Below are 16,465 nucleotides of genomic sequence, written 5' to 3' on the forward strand. Positions count from 1 at the left end.
GTCTTCCTTTCCGGCAGAGGCCTCGTGACAATCCACCAGGGAATCTCGCTTTGAAGAGTCCGGATCTGCTCCTTGCACAGGAAATCGAATCCCTGCTGGAGAAAGGCACCATAGAACTGGTGCCTGTAGCGTAGAGGAACAAGGGATGGTATTCCCCATATTTCTTTGTCCCGAAAAAAGACTGGGGATTGAGACCCGTCATGGAATTGTGTGGTTTGAACAAGCTCCTGTTACGCTCACCTGGCTCCCACAGAGGCGTCGATCAGAACTGGACAGCTGCGGTCTCCACCAATGTGACACGTAGGGCCGAGATGACGGACTGGACTGGCCCACCTAGCTTCGTTTGCTTGGCCCGTAGGAATATTCTTCTGCAAATGGAGAAAGGTAATTAACCACCCGTGGAGTTGAGCGTAAATCCCCCCACCCCTGCTGTTCTCCCCACAGATCACCTTTGATGTCCCCTCTTATAGTCTCACCTGATGGTTTGAAAAGATGAGCTCTCCATCCTGCATTGAGCGCAGGGGTGCGTTGATAACCAGTTGCTTCACTGGCTCGAAGGAATTGTGATTTCCAGAACAATATTGACTCCGAGATTCCCGGCAAGACGCTGCAAGTATAAAGTTTGTAAGAGTTCAAATGCCTGACTTTCACTCTTGTCCGATTCCTTGCAGATTGCAGCTTGACCCTAATGAAGAGTTCCTCGTGGCTACCGGTAGTATTCTGGTAAGGATTTGTATTTTCCAACACAGTTCGATAAAATAATGTCAGTATGTAACCTGTTGCTTTCTCCCTTATTCAGGCGCTGAGAGAAAGTATGAAGTCTCGGGGAATAATACCTCTGGCGTTAAAATCAGGTAAGTCTATTGTGGTGAGAAGGGTTCCCCTTGTTAGTCCCTTTGTTTCACCTTGTTGCCCTTTTGTTTCCCCTTAGGGGCCGGGGTTCGGCGAAGATGCAGTGGAAGCTGCGCCGACCAGTGAAGAGTAATAGTACCCCCGGTGGTAAAATCAGGTAAGTCTATTAAGTCTATGGGGGGGGGGGTAACTAATATTCCTCTGTGTATTCCCTTGGCTCACCTTGCTGTTCTCATCTTCTTAGGTGCCGGAGAGCGGCGGGAACATGCAGGAGAATGCAGTGGAATGTGAAGATGCTGCGAAGACCAGTGAGTTCAGCACAACGCTGCAGCAGGCGAGGTGGCGCGCATGAATAGCTTCTTTCTTCCAGCTCGAGGGCGCGATGGATCAGGAATTCAGGTAAGGATGAAACGTATTGCTCTTGTTCTAACCTTTTCTCTTTGTTTCTCCCTTTTTCTAGGAGCTCCAAACACGAGGCGGGCGTGGCAGAAGGCTGGATGCAGTCTTGCAGGCATGGTGAGCATTACGCTGCTGGATGCAGAATAACTCGAAGCGTGTGCTGCTCTTCGGGCGTGGTTTAAAATAGCCTCCAAAGTAGTCCCAGGTAAGTATTCCTCCCCAACCCCCGCCCGAGTAAAAAATAGTCCTTAAGTAAAGTAGTCCCTTCCAAGCCTCTTTTGGCTTGGAGCTCTTGCAGCATGGTCTGCATCAGGTAAGATTTAATCTATGAGCCTGGCGCCTATGGCTCCAGGACTGACTCTCCATATGAGCCTGGTGCCATAGGCGCCAGGACTGGACCCAAATAGCCCCTAGCAGGGGTTGTTGGGCTTGCTTGGGATAACTTGATGCCTGCTTCCGTGGTTGCTGGACTTGGTCTGGGTCCCCGGGGGTAGGCATCATGACCGCTCCTCAGGAAGGAAAAGTTCAAGATGGTTACTCTTTCTAAAGTCCTCCAGGCCCTTCAACTTCAGGACTGGTTGGTGTCTCGCGACGTAAAGGATGCTTACTTTCATGTGCCGATTCTTCCCAAGCACAAGAAGTAACTGAGGTCTGCAGTTGGCGACTCACGTTTTCAGTTTCGGTTCCTGCCGTTCGGATTGGCCTCTGACCCAAGGGTCTTAACCAAGCTCATGGTGGTGGCAGCGTATCTCAGGAAAGGGGGGAGTCACGTCTACCCCTACCTGGACGATTGGTTGATCAGGGCGCGCTCTCCCTAGCAAGTCCTGGATCATCTGTCAGTCACCTTCCACTCCCTTCACTGGAGCAGTGCTCGACACATCTTTGGGGCAGTGTTCGCCTCCCAGGTGAGGGCTCATCACATTCTGCAGATGGTGGACAAGTTTCAACGTGCCCAGAGTCTCCCGGCGTTCGAGTTCTTGAGGTTGCTCGGCCTCATGGCATCCTGCATTCTTCTGGTGCCAGAGGCCAGGCTGCGGATGAGATCTTTGCAGTGGGCTCTCAAGATGCAGTGGTCGCAGGCCTTCCAAGGATGTCGGATCCAGTTCAGGTGCCGTCCTCGGTCGGCCAGGATATTCTGTGGTGGGCAGTCAAAGGCAATCTGATGAAAGGGGCTCCATTTTTGGCTACCCTGGCCAGAGGTGACGATCGTGATGGACGAATCCCTCACGGGATCGGGAGCTCATGCCAACGAGTTGACAGTCAGCGGTCGTTGGTCTCCGTCGGAGTCCAGACTCCATACCATGTTGGAGCTGAGGGCCATCGGGCAAGCCCTGAAGGCTTTTCTGCCGGCTGTGCCGGTAAAGAATGTCCTGATTCTGATAGACAATACAGTGGCCATGCACTACCTCAACAAAAAGGGGGGGGGGGCAGGGTCTCTACCTGTGCAGAGAGGCGATGCAGCTCTGGTTCTGGGCCATTCAGCAGGAATTTTCGATCTCGGCAGTTCTGAGCAGGCAGAGCACAGCCTCTCGCGAGTGGGAGCTGGCTCAGTAGATTCTCTTGGAGATCATCACCCTTTGGGGGTCGCCACCAGTGTCAACCGGAAGTGCGAAAGATTCTGCTCGTGGGAATTTCCTCCAAGTGGAGCCTTGGGGGGGGGGGGACGGGGGGACGCTTTCGTAGTAGTGTTCCTTCCCACTGCTGTATGCGTTTCCTCCAGTCCCCGTCATTCCGCAAGTGCTGTAGAGGTTCGGTTCCCGAATGATCCTCATTGCTCCAGCATGGGCAGGATAACATGATACCTGGACCTTCTCGACATGTCCATCTGCCCTCCACACAGTCTTCCCTACCGAGACGATCTCTCATGGGAGGGGGGGGGGGGGTCAGGTTCTCCATCCAGAGGTCAAGTCCCTCAACCTTCATGCTTGGCTTCTGAAAGGTTGAGGTATAAGGATTGGGATCTCCCTGAAGAAGTGATGATGGTGTTGCTTTCGGCCAGAAGGCCCGCAACAAAGTCCCTGTACCGTTGCAGTTCGAGAAAGTTCTGCGACTGGTGCAGGGTTAAGAATGTGGATCATTTTCCATTCCTGTGGTTCTGTCTTTTTTGCTTTCATTAGCCAACAAGGGCTTGCTAGTAGGTACCATTAAAGGTTACCTGGCGGCGCTGTCCATATTTAAGCGCTCGTCTGAGGAGTGTTCTTATTTTAAGATTCCTTTCGATTTCTCCGTTTTTGAAAGGGCTCACTAATGTGTTCCCACCGTCACCTTTCCAGGTGCCCGGTTGGGATTTGAACCTGGTTCTAAAATTCCTAATGGGAGCTCAGTTTGAGCCTTTACATTCTTGTCCTTGGAGACTGTTGACCTTTAAAACTGTATTTTTAGTTGCGGTTACTTCCGCTCGCAGAGTGAATGAGTTGCAGGCACTATCCGCCAAGCCACCCTTCACGGTGTTCCATAAGGACAGGGTTGTCCTTAGGGTTCGTCCTTCTTTTCTTCCGAAGGTTGTGTCGGAATTTCATTTAAGCCAGGTTATTCTTCCAGCGTTCTATCCTCCTCCGCATCCTGGTAAGGAAGAGGAGAGGCTCCATAGGTTGGATCCTAGGAGAGCGTTAAGCTTCTACATCTCACACATGTCCCGGGTCAGAGTGGACGATCAGCTCTTTATTGGATACGCCGGAAGGCGTTTAGGTCAAGCTTTTACTAAACCGACCTTGTCCAGATGGATTATCTTAACCATCTCGGAATGCTACCGTCTGTCGGGTAAGGACCCTCTGGTAGGGTCGAGGGCCCATTCTACTAGGGGTGTGGCTGCCTCCACTGCTCTGCAAAGGGGTGTTCCCATTCGTAACATTTGTGAAGCAGCCACATGGGCCTCTGTCCATACGTTTTTGTAAAATACTACTCCCTGGATTCTATCCATGGGCAAGATTTGGCCTTTGGCAAGGCGGTCTTCTATTCTGCAATTTAATTGGGCATTCTAAACTTCTCTGCTTTGGGAGTCTGTCATAGATGTGGAATACATCGGAGAAACCATCCCCTCGAGGAACAAGTTACTTTCTTACCTGGTAACATTCTTTTGATGGGATGTTCCGACGACGTATTCCACATCGTACCCTCCCAGCCTTCCCCTCTACAGAATTTCTTATGCGATTGCAGCTTACATTTCCGCAAGGCTTTCTGTATTCATTCTGGCAGAAGATTGGTGCCACACATTCTGGGAAAAAACGACAACTGAGGCTACGGGCGTTGGGCGTCCTACTTATAACATCTGGTGACGTCAGCTCGACGGAAGCCCTCGAGGACGGCGTGTCGACGCAGATGTCGAAAAATGTTACGAAGCAGCACAGTTGTGGTGATTACATGTCATAGATGTGGAATACGTCGTCGGAACATCCCATCGAAAGAACGTTACCACGTAAGAAAGTAACTTGTTCTTCTGTTCCTCTGGACTTCTTCTGTGGCTCCCAGACCACCTTCTCAGCTCTGTAATGTTTATTATTTAAGTCCGGTTCACTAACCTGCCAGGCGTTTCCTCACATGTATAACTGTTTCTCAAGGTTTGGGTTCGCCTATTCGAATACTTACATTGTCTATATATGGCAATACACAGTTACCAGACATGAATTAGTGGATCACATAAACATGTTAAAGGTATTTGTACCGCGCACCGTCACCAACGGAATTGGTCCGGTCCCCAGGCGCTCTGGCGGATCTGTAAATGATGAGGTGGGATGGGTTACTAAGGTGAAGAGGGAGTAGGATAGTGAGAGGAGTGGTGTTCTGTTGGCAGCTTCAGCTCGGTATATACCAGATACTGAGCTTTGGTGCAGGTGGGATTGCATGATGGTCACAGCATGTTTCGTGTTGATGCTTCGAACCTAACATGAGTTTTTTTTTAAAAAAAACAGACACTACTCTGATTGCTTTGGCATAAGGACCAGCTTTATTCATTGAAACTAAGTCTATTCACCATGGCCTGGTATTAATGCTTTGTCTTGAATTTGTTGTCCTTGAACAAAAAACGTATGGCCTTCTATTGATCAGTAGCTTGACATATTCTTTATTCATTTTACTGTTTTTCAGTTCATACCTTTTGGCTCAAGAAGAAGGGATGTTGATCCCGAAACGCGTCAGCCTTTTCATTTTTAACTGTTTATATACATGATTGATGCTCATGTGAACAGCATCTACTACTTGACATTTAATTTGTTTTCCGCATCAAATGTCCCAATGACAACACAATTTTTTGCATTGATTAAACTGTTATGCTTTAATGTCTAAATCATTGTTTGTTCTTACAGTTACTTTACTAAAAGAGTATTAATTGTTAAACTCAAAAAAGATTTTCTTTTAACCATCAGATGATGGAATACTGATGGTGTGCAGGGGATGGGAGGGCTCATACCTTTGGATCCTTTCTTTTCTCTACTTATAGGTAATAGTGATCCTGTGCTAGGGTCACGTTCCCTCCCCCGCACCTTAAAACAATATAGAACACACTTGTACATCACATTGACAATACATAAGACTAGGTGAGTGCATCTACAACCCTCCGCACAGTCGCAAGGTTTGGGTCCCAGACCCATCTTCAGTTTTATGTCTCTCGTTTAAGCCTGGTTCACTATCCGTACCCTCATGACACCATTCGTCGTCTATCAAGGCCTTTTTGGTTTCTTCCGGGACGGTTTTTAGGCAATCTTCATTTCGTCTTATTTGCTTTTGCTAGTAGGATTTTCTCAATGGATACCTTACTGTCCATGGTTTTCTCTGTATCGGTACTTCGACAGGTGGTGTTCTTCTCATAGGCACTGGGCAGAGCCCTAATGCGGCGCTCTGCTGGTTTATTTGCTCATCATACGTCACAATTTGGTGTGAATGTTCCTGGTACTTCAAAATGGGCTATGGGAGTGCAGGCTTTATTTGGGACCTCCTCTACACTACTAATAACCAATCACTGGTCTCTGGGTCATACTGCCCCCAGCCAATGACTGCCCTCTACCTAAGCCCCTCCTCTGGCAGCCATCTTCAGATTTTTACCGCACATTCAAGTGTTGGGAGTCCTTGTGCTATAGCTCTCGAGCTTTTACTGCATATTGCATTTTTTTCAGAGTTTTCTCAATTTTTTTTTCGGTCACTTAAGCCTCAAGCTCCACCGATCCAACATCCGATTAACGGGGACCTGTGTTCGGAAGCTTCTACGCCCCTCAAGGGCAATTTTTCATCGAACTTCACATCTTGGAGGATTCCATTAGATTCTTGAGGCCTACCCCGCGTGGACATGGCCGAAGATGAGGGAGACTCGACACCTCTGTTCAGGATCTGCCCAGGATGTTCACTACGGAACGTTTTCCTGGAGGATGGGCACCAATACCGACCATTTAACCCTAACCGACTGTCTAAAAGAAAGTCTTCAACTGGATGGATGCCAACAACCTGAAAATCAGCCCAGGAAAGACAGAAATCATGATAGTATCCAAAGACCAAGAGAACGAAACCACCATCCCATGGCCTACGGAAATGGGGAAACGCACCAGCACCATCAAAGGTAGTAAAAAATCTGGAAGTCTTAATGGACAGCACCCTAACCCTGGAACCTCAAATAAATGCAACAGTGAAGAAATGCTTCTTGCTCCTCCACAAGAAGAATTCTACCTTTCCTCTCCTTCACACACAAAACACTCACCATCTTCGCCCTAATCATGTCAAAAATCAACTATGCAAACAGCCTCTACCTCGGAATACCTCCTGAAGAAACTGCAACGGATCCAAAATGCAGCAGCAAGACTACTCCTCAAACTATCCAGAAGAGACCACATCACTCCAGCCCTAAAAACACTACACTGGCTCCCAGTAAAACATTGTATCGCCTTCAAAACAATGTGCATAAGGCACAGGGCAATCAGCGGACAAGGAGCAGAATTCCTACAAAAGAAAATAAGTCTACAAACCAACGAGACCCCTCCGATCAAACAACAAAATGTGTGTGGAACTCAAACCATACCAAAAGAAATAAGAAACACTAAAGATCACCTAAAATTCAGGAAATCACTAAAAACCTGGCTCTTCAACACCACAGACTAAATATGGAAACCAAAACCGGAAAAAGGGTGACTAAAGCGGAAAGGAGACGGACATCCCCGACCCGCCCACGGCACCTGGACGGGTGACTCCGGATAGACTAAACACAGGCGGCACGCACGGAGACGGAGTCAACTACCCCCGACAATCCCACCAACACTTTGCCTGCCCCTAGTTACCGCCAGGGACCACAGTGGTGTGGAATTGTCGAGATATTGGCAATCACCACACTACCTGAGAGGTTGACATTGGCAGGCCACAGGAGCAGGAAGAGAGGATAAGGGGAGCTATGAGAGAGCCTGTTAGAGGTGGGTGCCAGAGGAGTAAGGGACCTTATATGCCAGTCGGACCCAGATCAGGACAGAGCCGCATCAAGGGAGACTACGCAAGCCGAGCGCCTCAATTCAGGATAGAGACGCAAATTCACCAACCCTACTAACAAATTTCCCTTTCTGCATACACCTCTCAAACTCCAAACCAAACACAACCAAAACCTACAGCACAACAAACTGCACAAACTTCACTACATTGCAACAACAAAACAAAAACACAGTCTTGCACAACAGTACACGATGACTACCGGCCGCAAACACCCTAGACCCAGCCAACGGACCCACCGGGCTGAGGCCGCCAACAGCACATCACTGCTCCCTTGCACTTTTCCTGCTTCCTCCCACTAACTCAACCCCCCCTCCTCTTTCAGAACCGCCAGAGCGCCAGGGGACCCCTCCGGTGGTGATAGTGCGCGGTACAAATGTCCTTTAAGATTAACATATCCTGCCAGGTGTTACCTCGCATGCCATTTCCACTATTCCTGCCCAGGTGAGTGTTGCCCTGTCCATTTCCAGGCAAAAGTAGTTGCAAAATCCCCCTGCCCGGTCCGCACACACCTCCCTGCTTCCCACTTCCTGAATAGTGTGAATCCCGCCTCCCCAGCCCCGGTCATTTCCTGGTATCGAGCACACCCCCCCCCCCCCAGATTGGCCATGTATCCCCTTCCTTCAAGTCTGGCGACTTGGCTGGCTGCGCTGGCAATGCCTCCCCTGCCTCGCGGCCCGCCCCGACCGTGTTGGTTACACAGTTGTCATTATTGGCCTGCCCAGGGCAGCCCTCTGCCAGCCCCCTCAGCTAAGGGCCAAAGGCAAAGGGCGTCTCCAACAGAGGTGGCTCCTGAAAGTGTCTGCAGGTGAAGCCAGTGAAGTCAGCAGTCAACAGAAACCAACAAAAACTGCAAGTGTGACATGGGTGGGGTGTAGAGCCATCACTCCACTCCAGAAAGCCCCTGCTACTCTCCCTTACCTTCTCAGAACATAGACTGCCATAGACTGCCCCATGCATACTTAGTGAGACATGTAACTCGCCAGCCTAAATCCATCTATAGCTAGACTTTAAAGGCTGACTGCATTATATATTACCAAAATTGCCAAAGCTAACTAGCGAAAACTGATTTTTCAGCCTGTCGGTTCCAATTAGAATTATGATTGATAGCATGTACCACACTTGGATGAAACTGTAAAGTCCAGCCCTGACGCATCCAGTTAGAATTGTGAATGATAGCAGGTGCCACACTTGGATGAAATTGCGTACTCCGGCCGGCGTCGCATCTAGTTATAATTATATATTTATTTGTTAGCATTTTTAAAGCGCTCACACAGCCTGGGGTCATCGAGGTGCTGTTACAGGAATTGTTTGTTTTTAGTTGCGTAGTTATTTTGTCTTGCATATTTATAACCCGCTTAAATACCCAGAGGTTTCTAAGCACGGACCCAGGGATCGAACCTGTGTTGGTGTTGTCTTGCTTCCAAGGCAGTTGTCGCTGAGCTAGCCTCTCGGGACCAATGATAGCATGTGCTACGCTTAAATAAATTGTGCAGCTCAGCCTCTGTCGCAAGTTAGAATTGTGAATGATGGCATGTCCACACTTGGTTGTAGGGGACAAGTAGCCAACCTTAGAAGAGATGAGAGGGAGAGGTGGTGGAAGGAAGCGAGGAGAGCTGTGAGAGTGCCACCAATTCTAGAGCACATTCTAGAGAAAAGTAGTGTTCAAAGTCATTAGTAGAAAGGGAAGAGGCGTTCGATATTGGCTTGGGAGGTATGAGCAGGATGGTGGCAACACCTGCTCGCCATGATGTTACCAAATATCTGTATCCCCATATATATCTGTATCCCATATCCATCCTATCACTTTACATATGTAGGTCGCTATGTACGTCCCCACCGTTGTGCTCACGTGCCTGGTCTCGGGCGTTATTACTGATAACCACCTTATCACACCAACACGCTCACTCTCTTCTATACACCATCATTCAACTAGAACACAGCTATACCCCTGATAATTCAGCCTAGCTGTTCACATACAAACATGACTAGAAGTACACTGTCTACTTTAGCTCTCATTGCAAGTGCTCCATGGGATACAATTTGCTAAGCAGCTACTCGGAACTCTGTGTTCATTCACACAGTATTGTGTATTTACACACAAACGAGCAGATTCCCAAGCGGGGCCAGCAGCACTAAAGCATTTATTCTTTAGTGCTCCTTCAGCCCACCCACCACCACCTTCTAGTAGTGCACGCAAGTCTATGCAAAGCTTGAGTCTAAACCACCACAAGCCTCAGAAGGTGGATATTCCTTACCCAGTAATAGTCTTTCTGTGGCTTGTCTGTTTAGTCGCATGCGCCTACCTTGCCTCCCCTCATGGGAGTTGAGGAATAAACATGCTTTACTTGTAGGATAGGGATAGCGTTACTGGAACGCCCAAGTCACTTTTGTTTTTTTTTAAAACCTGGGTAGTAATCCACTTCTACTACTGCAGACCAATTACTAGACAGTGGTCTATGTAAAGCACAGGTCTAAATACAATCCAAAGAGACTATTACTGGGTAAGTAATATCCTATATCCATTTATCATATACAAGATAATTTTGGTGCAAAATACTTAATACAATGGTATTGGCTGAAAATCATGTAATCCAATATAGCTGTACCTCAACGGTTTCTAGTTACCGCCAGCAGACTCTGGCCTTCTAGCTCTATGGGACACCTACTGCGCCCAGTGTTAGTCACCTTGCTATAGACATAGAACAAGAAATCTGTATTGCTGCATAGTCTGTACTTTCATCTCCTGCAGCTTTCGATGTGTCCCATTGCTGCTGGAGCCTCTCCTTCCATGACCACACCAGTGGTGCTGTTGCTCTGCACACCTCTGCAGGTCCTGCTTTGCCAGGGAGAAGTGTTCAAGGGCTCAGCGAGGTCAGCCACTACTGGCGGTGGGGGTTCAACCACAGGGTGCAATCACAGCATCTGTGCAAGAAACATAGTCACACTGTATGTCATTTTGCTTGCCTGTGGAAGTAGATTCTTGCTGTAAGGGATGTTGGAATTTGATCTGCTATGTATTGTAAGAAAACACGGCAAGCTGTTATTTCAGGACTTATTTCATTTCAAACAAACGTGTGCCACTGATTATAAGATACCAGATACATTTGTGTGTTATGCTTTACTAATTAACTTTGCCTGTATCCCTTTCAGGATTTCAAATCATTTGAACCCAATGACTTTTATGTGAAGAACACTACGTGGGATGATGTAGGATTGTGGGACCCTGCTCTTACAAAAAATCAGGTTTGAAATGTGCCTAGTTTTTTTTTTTTTTTTTTTGGTCTGCTTGAGCTGTTGACATTTTCTCTACAATTTAGAAAGCTTGATTTATTGGTTGTCAAACTCTACTAGTTATTTCTTTCATTGGTGACTAGAATCAAAGTAAAATGCAACACCAAGATGGTTTACACATCCTGATTGAACTTACCCGGAGGCACCCAGAGAAAGACCTATAAACTGTATCATTGAAGTAAATAACTGTTTGCAGATAATGCTTTAGTACACTGGCTTGCAGCCAGGATGTTCCAAGAGTCTAGAGGAAAGGGGTCCAAATGTACTTCTACAGCAGTTGAAAAACCCAAATGTGCTCTTAAGAAAATACGTGCACTTAACCATTTCCAACTACTGCTGCAGCTGCTTAAATTGTTCTAGTGTACTCGCACTATTAATGGAAACTGAGAATCAATTTCAAGAGGCTCTCCGAATCCGATGTCCTAAGACCAGTACTATCTGCATTGATTTTGGCGAATGTTTCCAATACGAAGTACAGAATTGTTGTAACCTGTACTTGCCAATTTATTTTGTTAGAAAGCTTTGATCAGATAAGTCACTGTTTTGAAAAAATAAAATTGAAACACCCAACCCCCTCTGGATTATTTATAGTAATTCTTTCACCACCCACTCATCCTTACCTTCGACCCAAAAGTCCTAATCCTTCACGACTAGACAAAGCAGAAGCATGAGTGAGTAAAGTTATTTAGTTGTGCATTCTTCTGCAGAACTAAATTCCTCTAGGTGCCGACCATCTTGCTACAATACGACTCTAGCCGTCCGCGAATCGCTGAATCTAGGCCCATTGACACATAAATGGAAAAGAAGTTTATTTCTTAAAGGGACGGTTGGACCAACCTTAACCCTGCGGTCAAGCTGTTAAAAAAACATTGACACTGGACTCTGAAGGCATTTGTGGCTTTTTGCCTATTGATGAACCACAACCAAACCCTCTGATCGAAGAATCAGACTGCAAACATAGTGGGAATTTGTTGTTCTCCTCTAAATATGTTGGGGAACCCTTTATAAAGACACAAAGGCATTTGAATCCCCAATTTAAATGCGACTCAAGACAGACTAGCGACCGAGTGAAGATTCTTTTTAAGAACAGAAACCTGATCCTTCTTTCTAAATCCACGCACTAGCCTACAGCATTATTCCGATAGACCTGTAGATTATGGAAAAAGTCACTGGCATATTCCTGCATACAGTGCACTACAATATTCCAGGTGCAAATTTACAAGATCACCCAATGCTTGGTCACCTCAGGGAATGAGGAGCATGTATTTTGTATGTGAAGTGGGGGTGGGGTGGGGAGGGTAGTGGGTAGGGCCACTTTTCCTAGTTGCTAGCACTTGAGGTGTTGGTGACATCCTGCATCAGTAGCATTTTAGTTTGTCGCCTTCGTCTTGATAAGGATTGTGCTAGTTTTTAAGGTGCAATCGCCTATCCTGCATTCACAACTTGCAGCGACAAGACAGTTGGAAAGAATTCAATTTCATCTAGTGAACCTTCCATCACCAGATCAAGTGTCATGTCAGTGGTGGCCACAACGAAGGATTATCAGATTTGTTGTGTGTCATGCATATGTTTTTAAGACACGAGATCGGAAATCTTTTTTTAACACTAAGTAGAGGATGTTATGATGGAAGGTGCTTCCCCATCTGCACTGCTGATGTTCTACCATTTGGAAATAAGGAAAGCCAGCCAATTGTTGCTTGTTCAGGCCTCACAACCTCCAGCACTGCAATAAATAGACTGTGGCAAAGGCCACAAAGTCCAGCTTTGCCAGCAAGGAATCCGTTCCAGTGTCTGCTAAAACCAGTGTTTCCCAAATGTAAATCGGCGCAGAGTTCGTCGCCTGACTCTTAAGTCCTGAGTGGATGGGATGGAGCAGATGTGAGTGATACTTACTGTACTTTGATCTGGTCACTCACTTCCCTCTCGGAAATCTTCACCAAATGGGGCACAATAATTAATGGATGTTCCAAAGTAAGGCACTCTTCAGTAGTCTTATCAATCTTTTTAAAACAATAAAAGCAGCTCTTAATCGAGAGATTGATTTGAAATATCAATAAGGATCGCATCTATCCAAATACTCACGTTTTTTGTTTTATTCCTTGTGTTCTTTTATTTTTTTATTTTCAAGGCAGACTTAGTCCCCTCCTGCCGGATAGAGGGAAATGAAACACTGTCTTGCCACATTGCATGCTAGCCACAGGAGCACCATTTGTAGTCCCACTGATATTCTTCCTTAGCAGTTGTGTTGATGAAAAATGCTTGTTCCTGGCGAAGAGGCAAAACTCGCTGGTATGTCTTGAAGGCATTGAGGAAGCAACACAAAATGAACAGATTAAAATAATCTTCGAGGATGCTTACTCCCAAGAATAACTTGATGTCATAAAGCTTGTTTAGTGGCCCAGATAGCCTGATGCATATTTTATTGCTGCTTTAAATAAAAAATAGTTTTACACTCATTGCGTCATCTGAGCCTGCTTTTCTTGCTGCCATTTTCGTTTGTTTCTGCAGTTCTGAAGAAAACCAAGAAACGCAATTAGTTAGCCTCTGCTTTTCCATGCAGGTTTGATGTTTTTTTTTAATATATATTTTTTATACTTGATTGGCCAGAAGCGGTAATCACTTGGTAATCTGCAGCAGGCTAGTCATTTTTTTTACTTCCTCCCAAAAATTACCAACTCCTATGTTTCGAGGTCTTTTCCAAGACCATTTCTCTAGCAAGAGGACGCAGGGTAGAACCCTCAGGAATGCCCAGTGTAAATAGAACCAAACAGTGGTCAGTAAATTGCAATCATGGAAGTAGAAGTTGGTACACAATAAATTGCAGGTTGAATATCCTTCATGGTTAATGGATACATTTCAAACTCTGTCCAGCATCTTGCTGGCTAATTTGTCACCAGCGGTTTCCATCCAAGCATTGAAATCGGCTGCAATAATCACCTAGGCATTTGTTCACCTGTGAAAAGAAACACACTATTCGAAGGGATTGTGTCCTCCGACGTATTCCTCATCTTAGATATCTCCTTCCAGCTCTGCTGGCCTCGGAATTTTTTTTCTCTAGAGGGCGCTGCACATCGACGTCCTCCGAGTCGACGTCCTCCGAGTCGATGTCCCTCGACAGCCGCCGTATAAACGTCGACGTCATCCTGCCTATAAAGGCCGCGCGCAGCGTCCGTTCAGTTCAGTTTTTCCGCGCTTACTCAGTGCCTCGGAATACCGTTGCTCAGTTTTTGTCAGATTAAACCTATTTACCTCGAGTTATTCGATCCGTACTCAATGGCTTCCTCGTCGGAACCGACAACTCCTCGATCCGGCTTCAAAAAATGCCGAGATTGTGGAAAAAAGATGTCACTGACTGACCCTCAGAGTTTGTCTGTGGTGTTTGGGAGCTGAACATCATTGTTCGGAGTGCGAGGACTGTATGTCCATGACAGCTAAGGCCCTGAAGGAGCGTAGGGGGAAGCTGGAGAAAGGTAAGACTTTTAAAGCTTCTTCTTCGTCGACGAAGTCGAGACATTTGTCTCCTCGTCACCATTCGCGCTCCAGGTCTCGGAGTGGGTCCCATCACTCCTCGAGATCGAAGCACTCGAAGAGGAGACGTCAAAGATCCCCTTCTCAGTCTTCCTCTTCCTCTGTTTCGCCAAAAAGAATCCCTTGCCCCACGAAACATAGTTCCCGGGCTGAATGGGAGGAATTCCGCAAAAATATGATGAGCGTCTTCGAGAAAGCGGCCTCGACCCCCCTCGAAGACTGCCAAGAGCGATGCTCTGGTCGAAAGACCAGAAGGTCAAAAACGCCGCGAGTCGCAGTACCCGGCGAAGGAAACCTCTCGAGCGCGTCTCGAACCCTCGAGTAGGACTATGACCTCCAAACCTTCCTCGAAGGTTCTGTCGACGCCGTCGACGGTTCCGTCGACGCCGAGGTCGGTGTCTTCGACGCCGTTGTCGAAGGGACCTTCGACACACGGGTCTGTCGACTCGACACCAGCTTCGGCGCCGACGCCAAGAAAAGTCACGGTCACGACACACCCAGTGACTATCCCCAGGTCCTCGATGACGATGGCTTCGAGATTGTCGAGTAGAATCCCAATTCTGTCGAGGTCATCGAGGCCTCCGCCTTTGTTTTCGACGCCACGCTCGAAGCCTTCGACGTCGGCGACATCAACGTTTTCGAGGCCGATAATGACAAGTTCGGCACCCTCTGCCTTGGAAATGGGATTTACACCCGTTATGAGTTCAGAACAATTGAGAACTATGTCCTCAATTTTGGAATAGGGTGAATTGTCTGAACAGGAAGACACATTTGAGTTGCAGGGACCTGTAACCCCAATTCGAGAGGAATTTTCCTCTGAAGAACGCAGGTTAAAGGATCTTCATGATTCCTTACATGAGGCAAGTGGGTTAGACACTTCCCCTGAGGTGGAGTTTGCTAGGCCAGACCCGGGGGAGCATGCTGAAACCCCCTACAGAGCCTTAATGGCCAGGATCACAGAGTTTATGGGGTGGTCTGCACCTTCACAATCTTTCCAACAAGATGACCTCACGGATATTCTTGATAAAGGCCCACAGGAGGATCCTGTGGTGCCTTTCCATAAAGCTCTTCAGAGGAAGATTATGACGAACTGGGAAACCCCAGATGTCGTCCCGGCAGTAAATAAAAAACTGTCTACAAAATACAGGGTATCCTATACAGACCCGGAGTTTTTGTCAAAACACCCATCCCCAGAAAGTCTGGTGGTACAGGCAGCATCTTCTACCAATGTCAAGACGGCTTATCCTACCGTCCCACAGGACAGGGACGATGAGAAATATGATGCTATGGCAAAGAAAGTTTTTTCGGCATGTAGCATGGCGTTAAAATCTGTGAATGCTACTTGCACCCTTGCTCGATTCAGCCATACACTTTGGGAGTGTGCTTCTACAGCGGCTGACTGCATCCCGGAGGGAGAAGAAAGGGAAGCGTTCCTGAATATCATACAGGATGGTAAAGACGCTATGTGCGAATCCCTCCAGACGGGCATTGATTCGGCTGACAGTATCAGCAGAGCAATGGCGGCAAGTACAACAACCTGGAGATTTGCTTGGTTGAGAAAGTCTGGTTTTGCCCCAGATGTGCAAGCCAGGCTCTTGAACATGCCATTCGATGGCTCTTCTTTGTTTGGGAAAAAGGCGGATGACAGTTTAGAAAAACTGCAAACTTCAAAAGCAGCAGCAAAATCCCTAGGCGCTGCAATCCGTCAGACACCTTTTCGTCCCACAGGAACCTCTGCGAGAGGCAAGTCTTTTTGCTTCTACTCCGCATTCGGAAGAGGTAGAGGACGACCGGCTCAAAGGGGACAAAGAACTACCCGAGGTGGACGGGGTAGATATTCAAAGGCCGCAGCAACAGCAGGTGCCTCTTTACCATCGGCATCTGCATCAGCCGCCCCAAAACCACTCTGAGGACTTCCCTCACAGGACACCTGTAG

At 47.3% G+C, this 16,465-nt stretch overlaps 1 protein-coding gene across 2 annotated transcripts in view; it reads left to right on the forward strand.

Annotated features, from left to right (window-relative positions):
• ADNP (activity dependent neuroprotector homeobox) overlaps positions 1-16,465 on the forward strand; it is a 260,973-nt gene that overhangs the window by 151,888 nt on the left and 92,620 nt on the right. For both annotated transcript variants that reach the window (XM_069651163.1, XM_069651164.1), the window contains exon 3: positions 10,861-10,953. In XM_069651163.1, the coding sequence (XP_069507264.1) occupies positions 10,861-10,953 (93 nt within the window). The remainder of the gene's footprint in view (positions 1-10,860; positions 10,954-16,465) is intronic.

Source organism: Ambystoma mexicanum, chromosome 3p (genome assembly GCF_040938575.1).
Source record: "Ambystoma mexicanum isolate Mex_15411 chromosome 3p, UKY_AmexF1_1, whole genome shotgun sequence".
Taxonomy (NCBI): Eukaryota; Metazoa; Chordata; class Amphibia; order Caudata; family Ambystomatidae; genus Ambystoma; species Ambystoma mexicanum.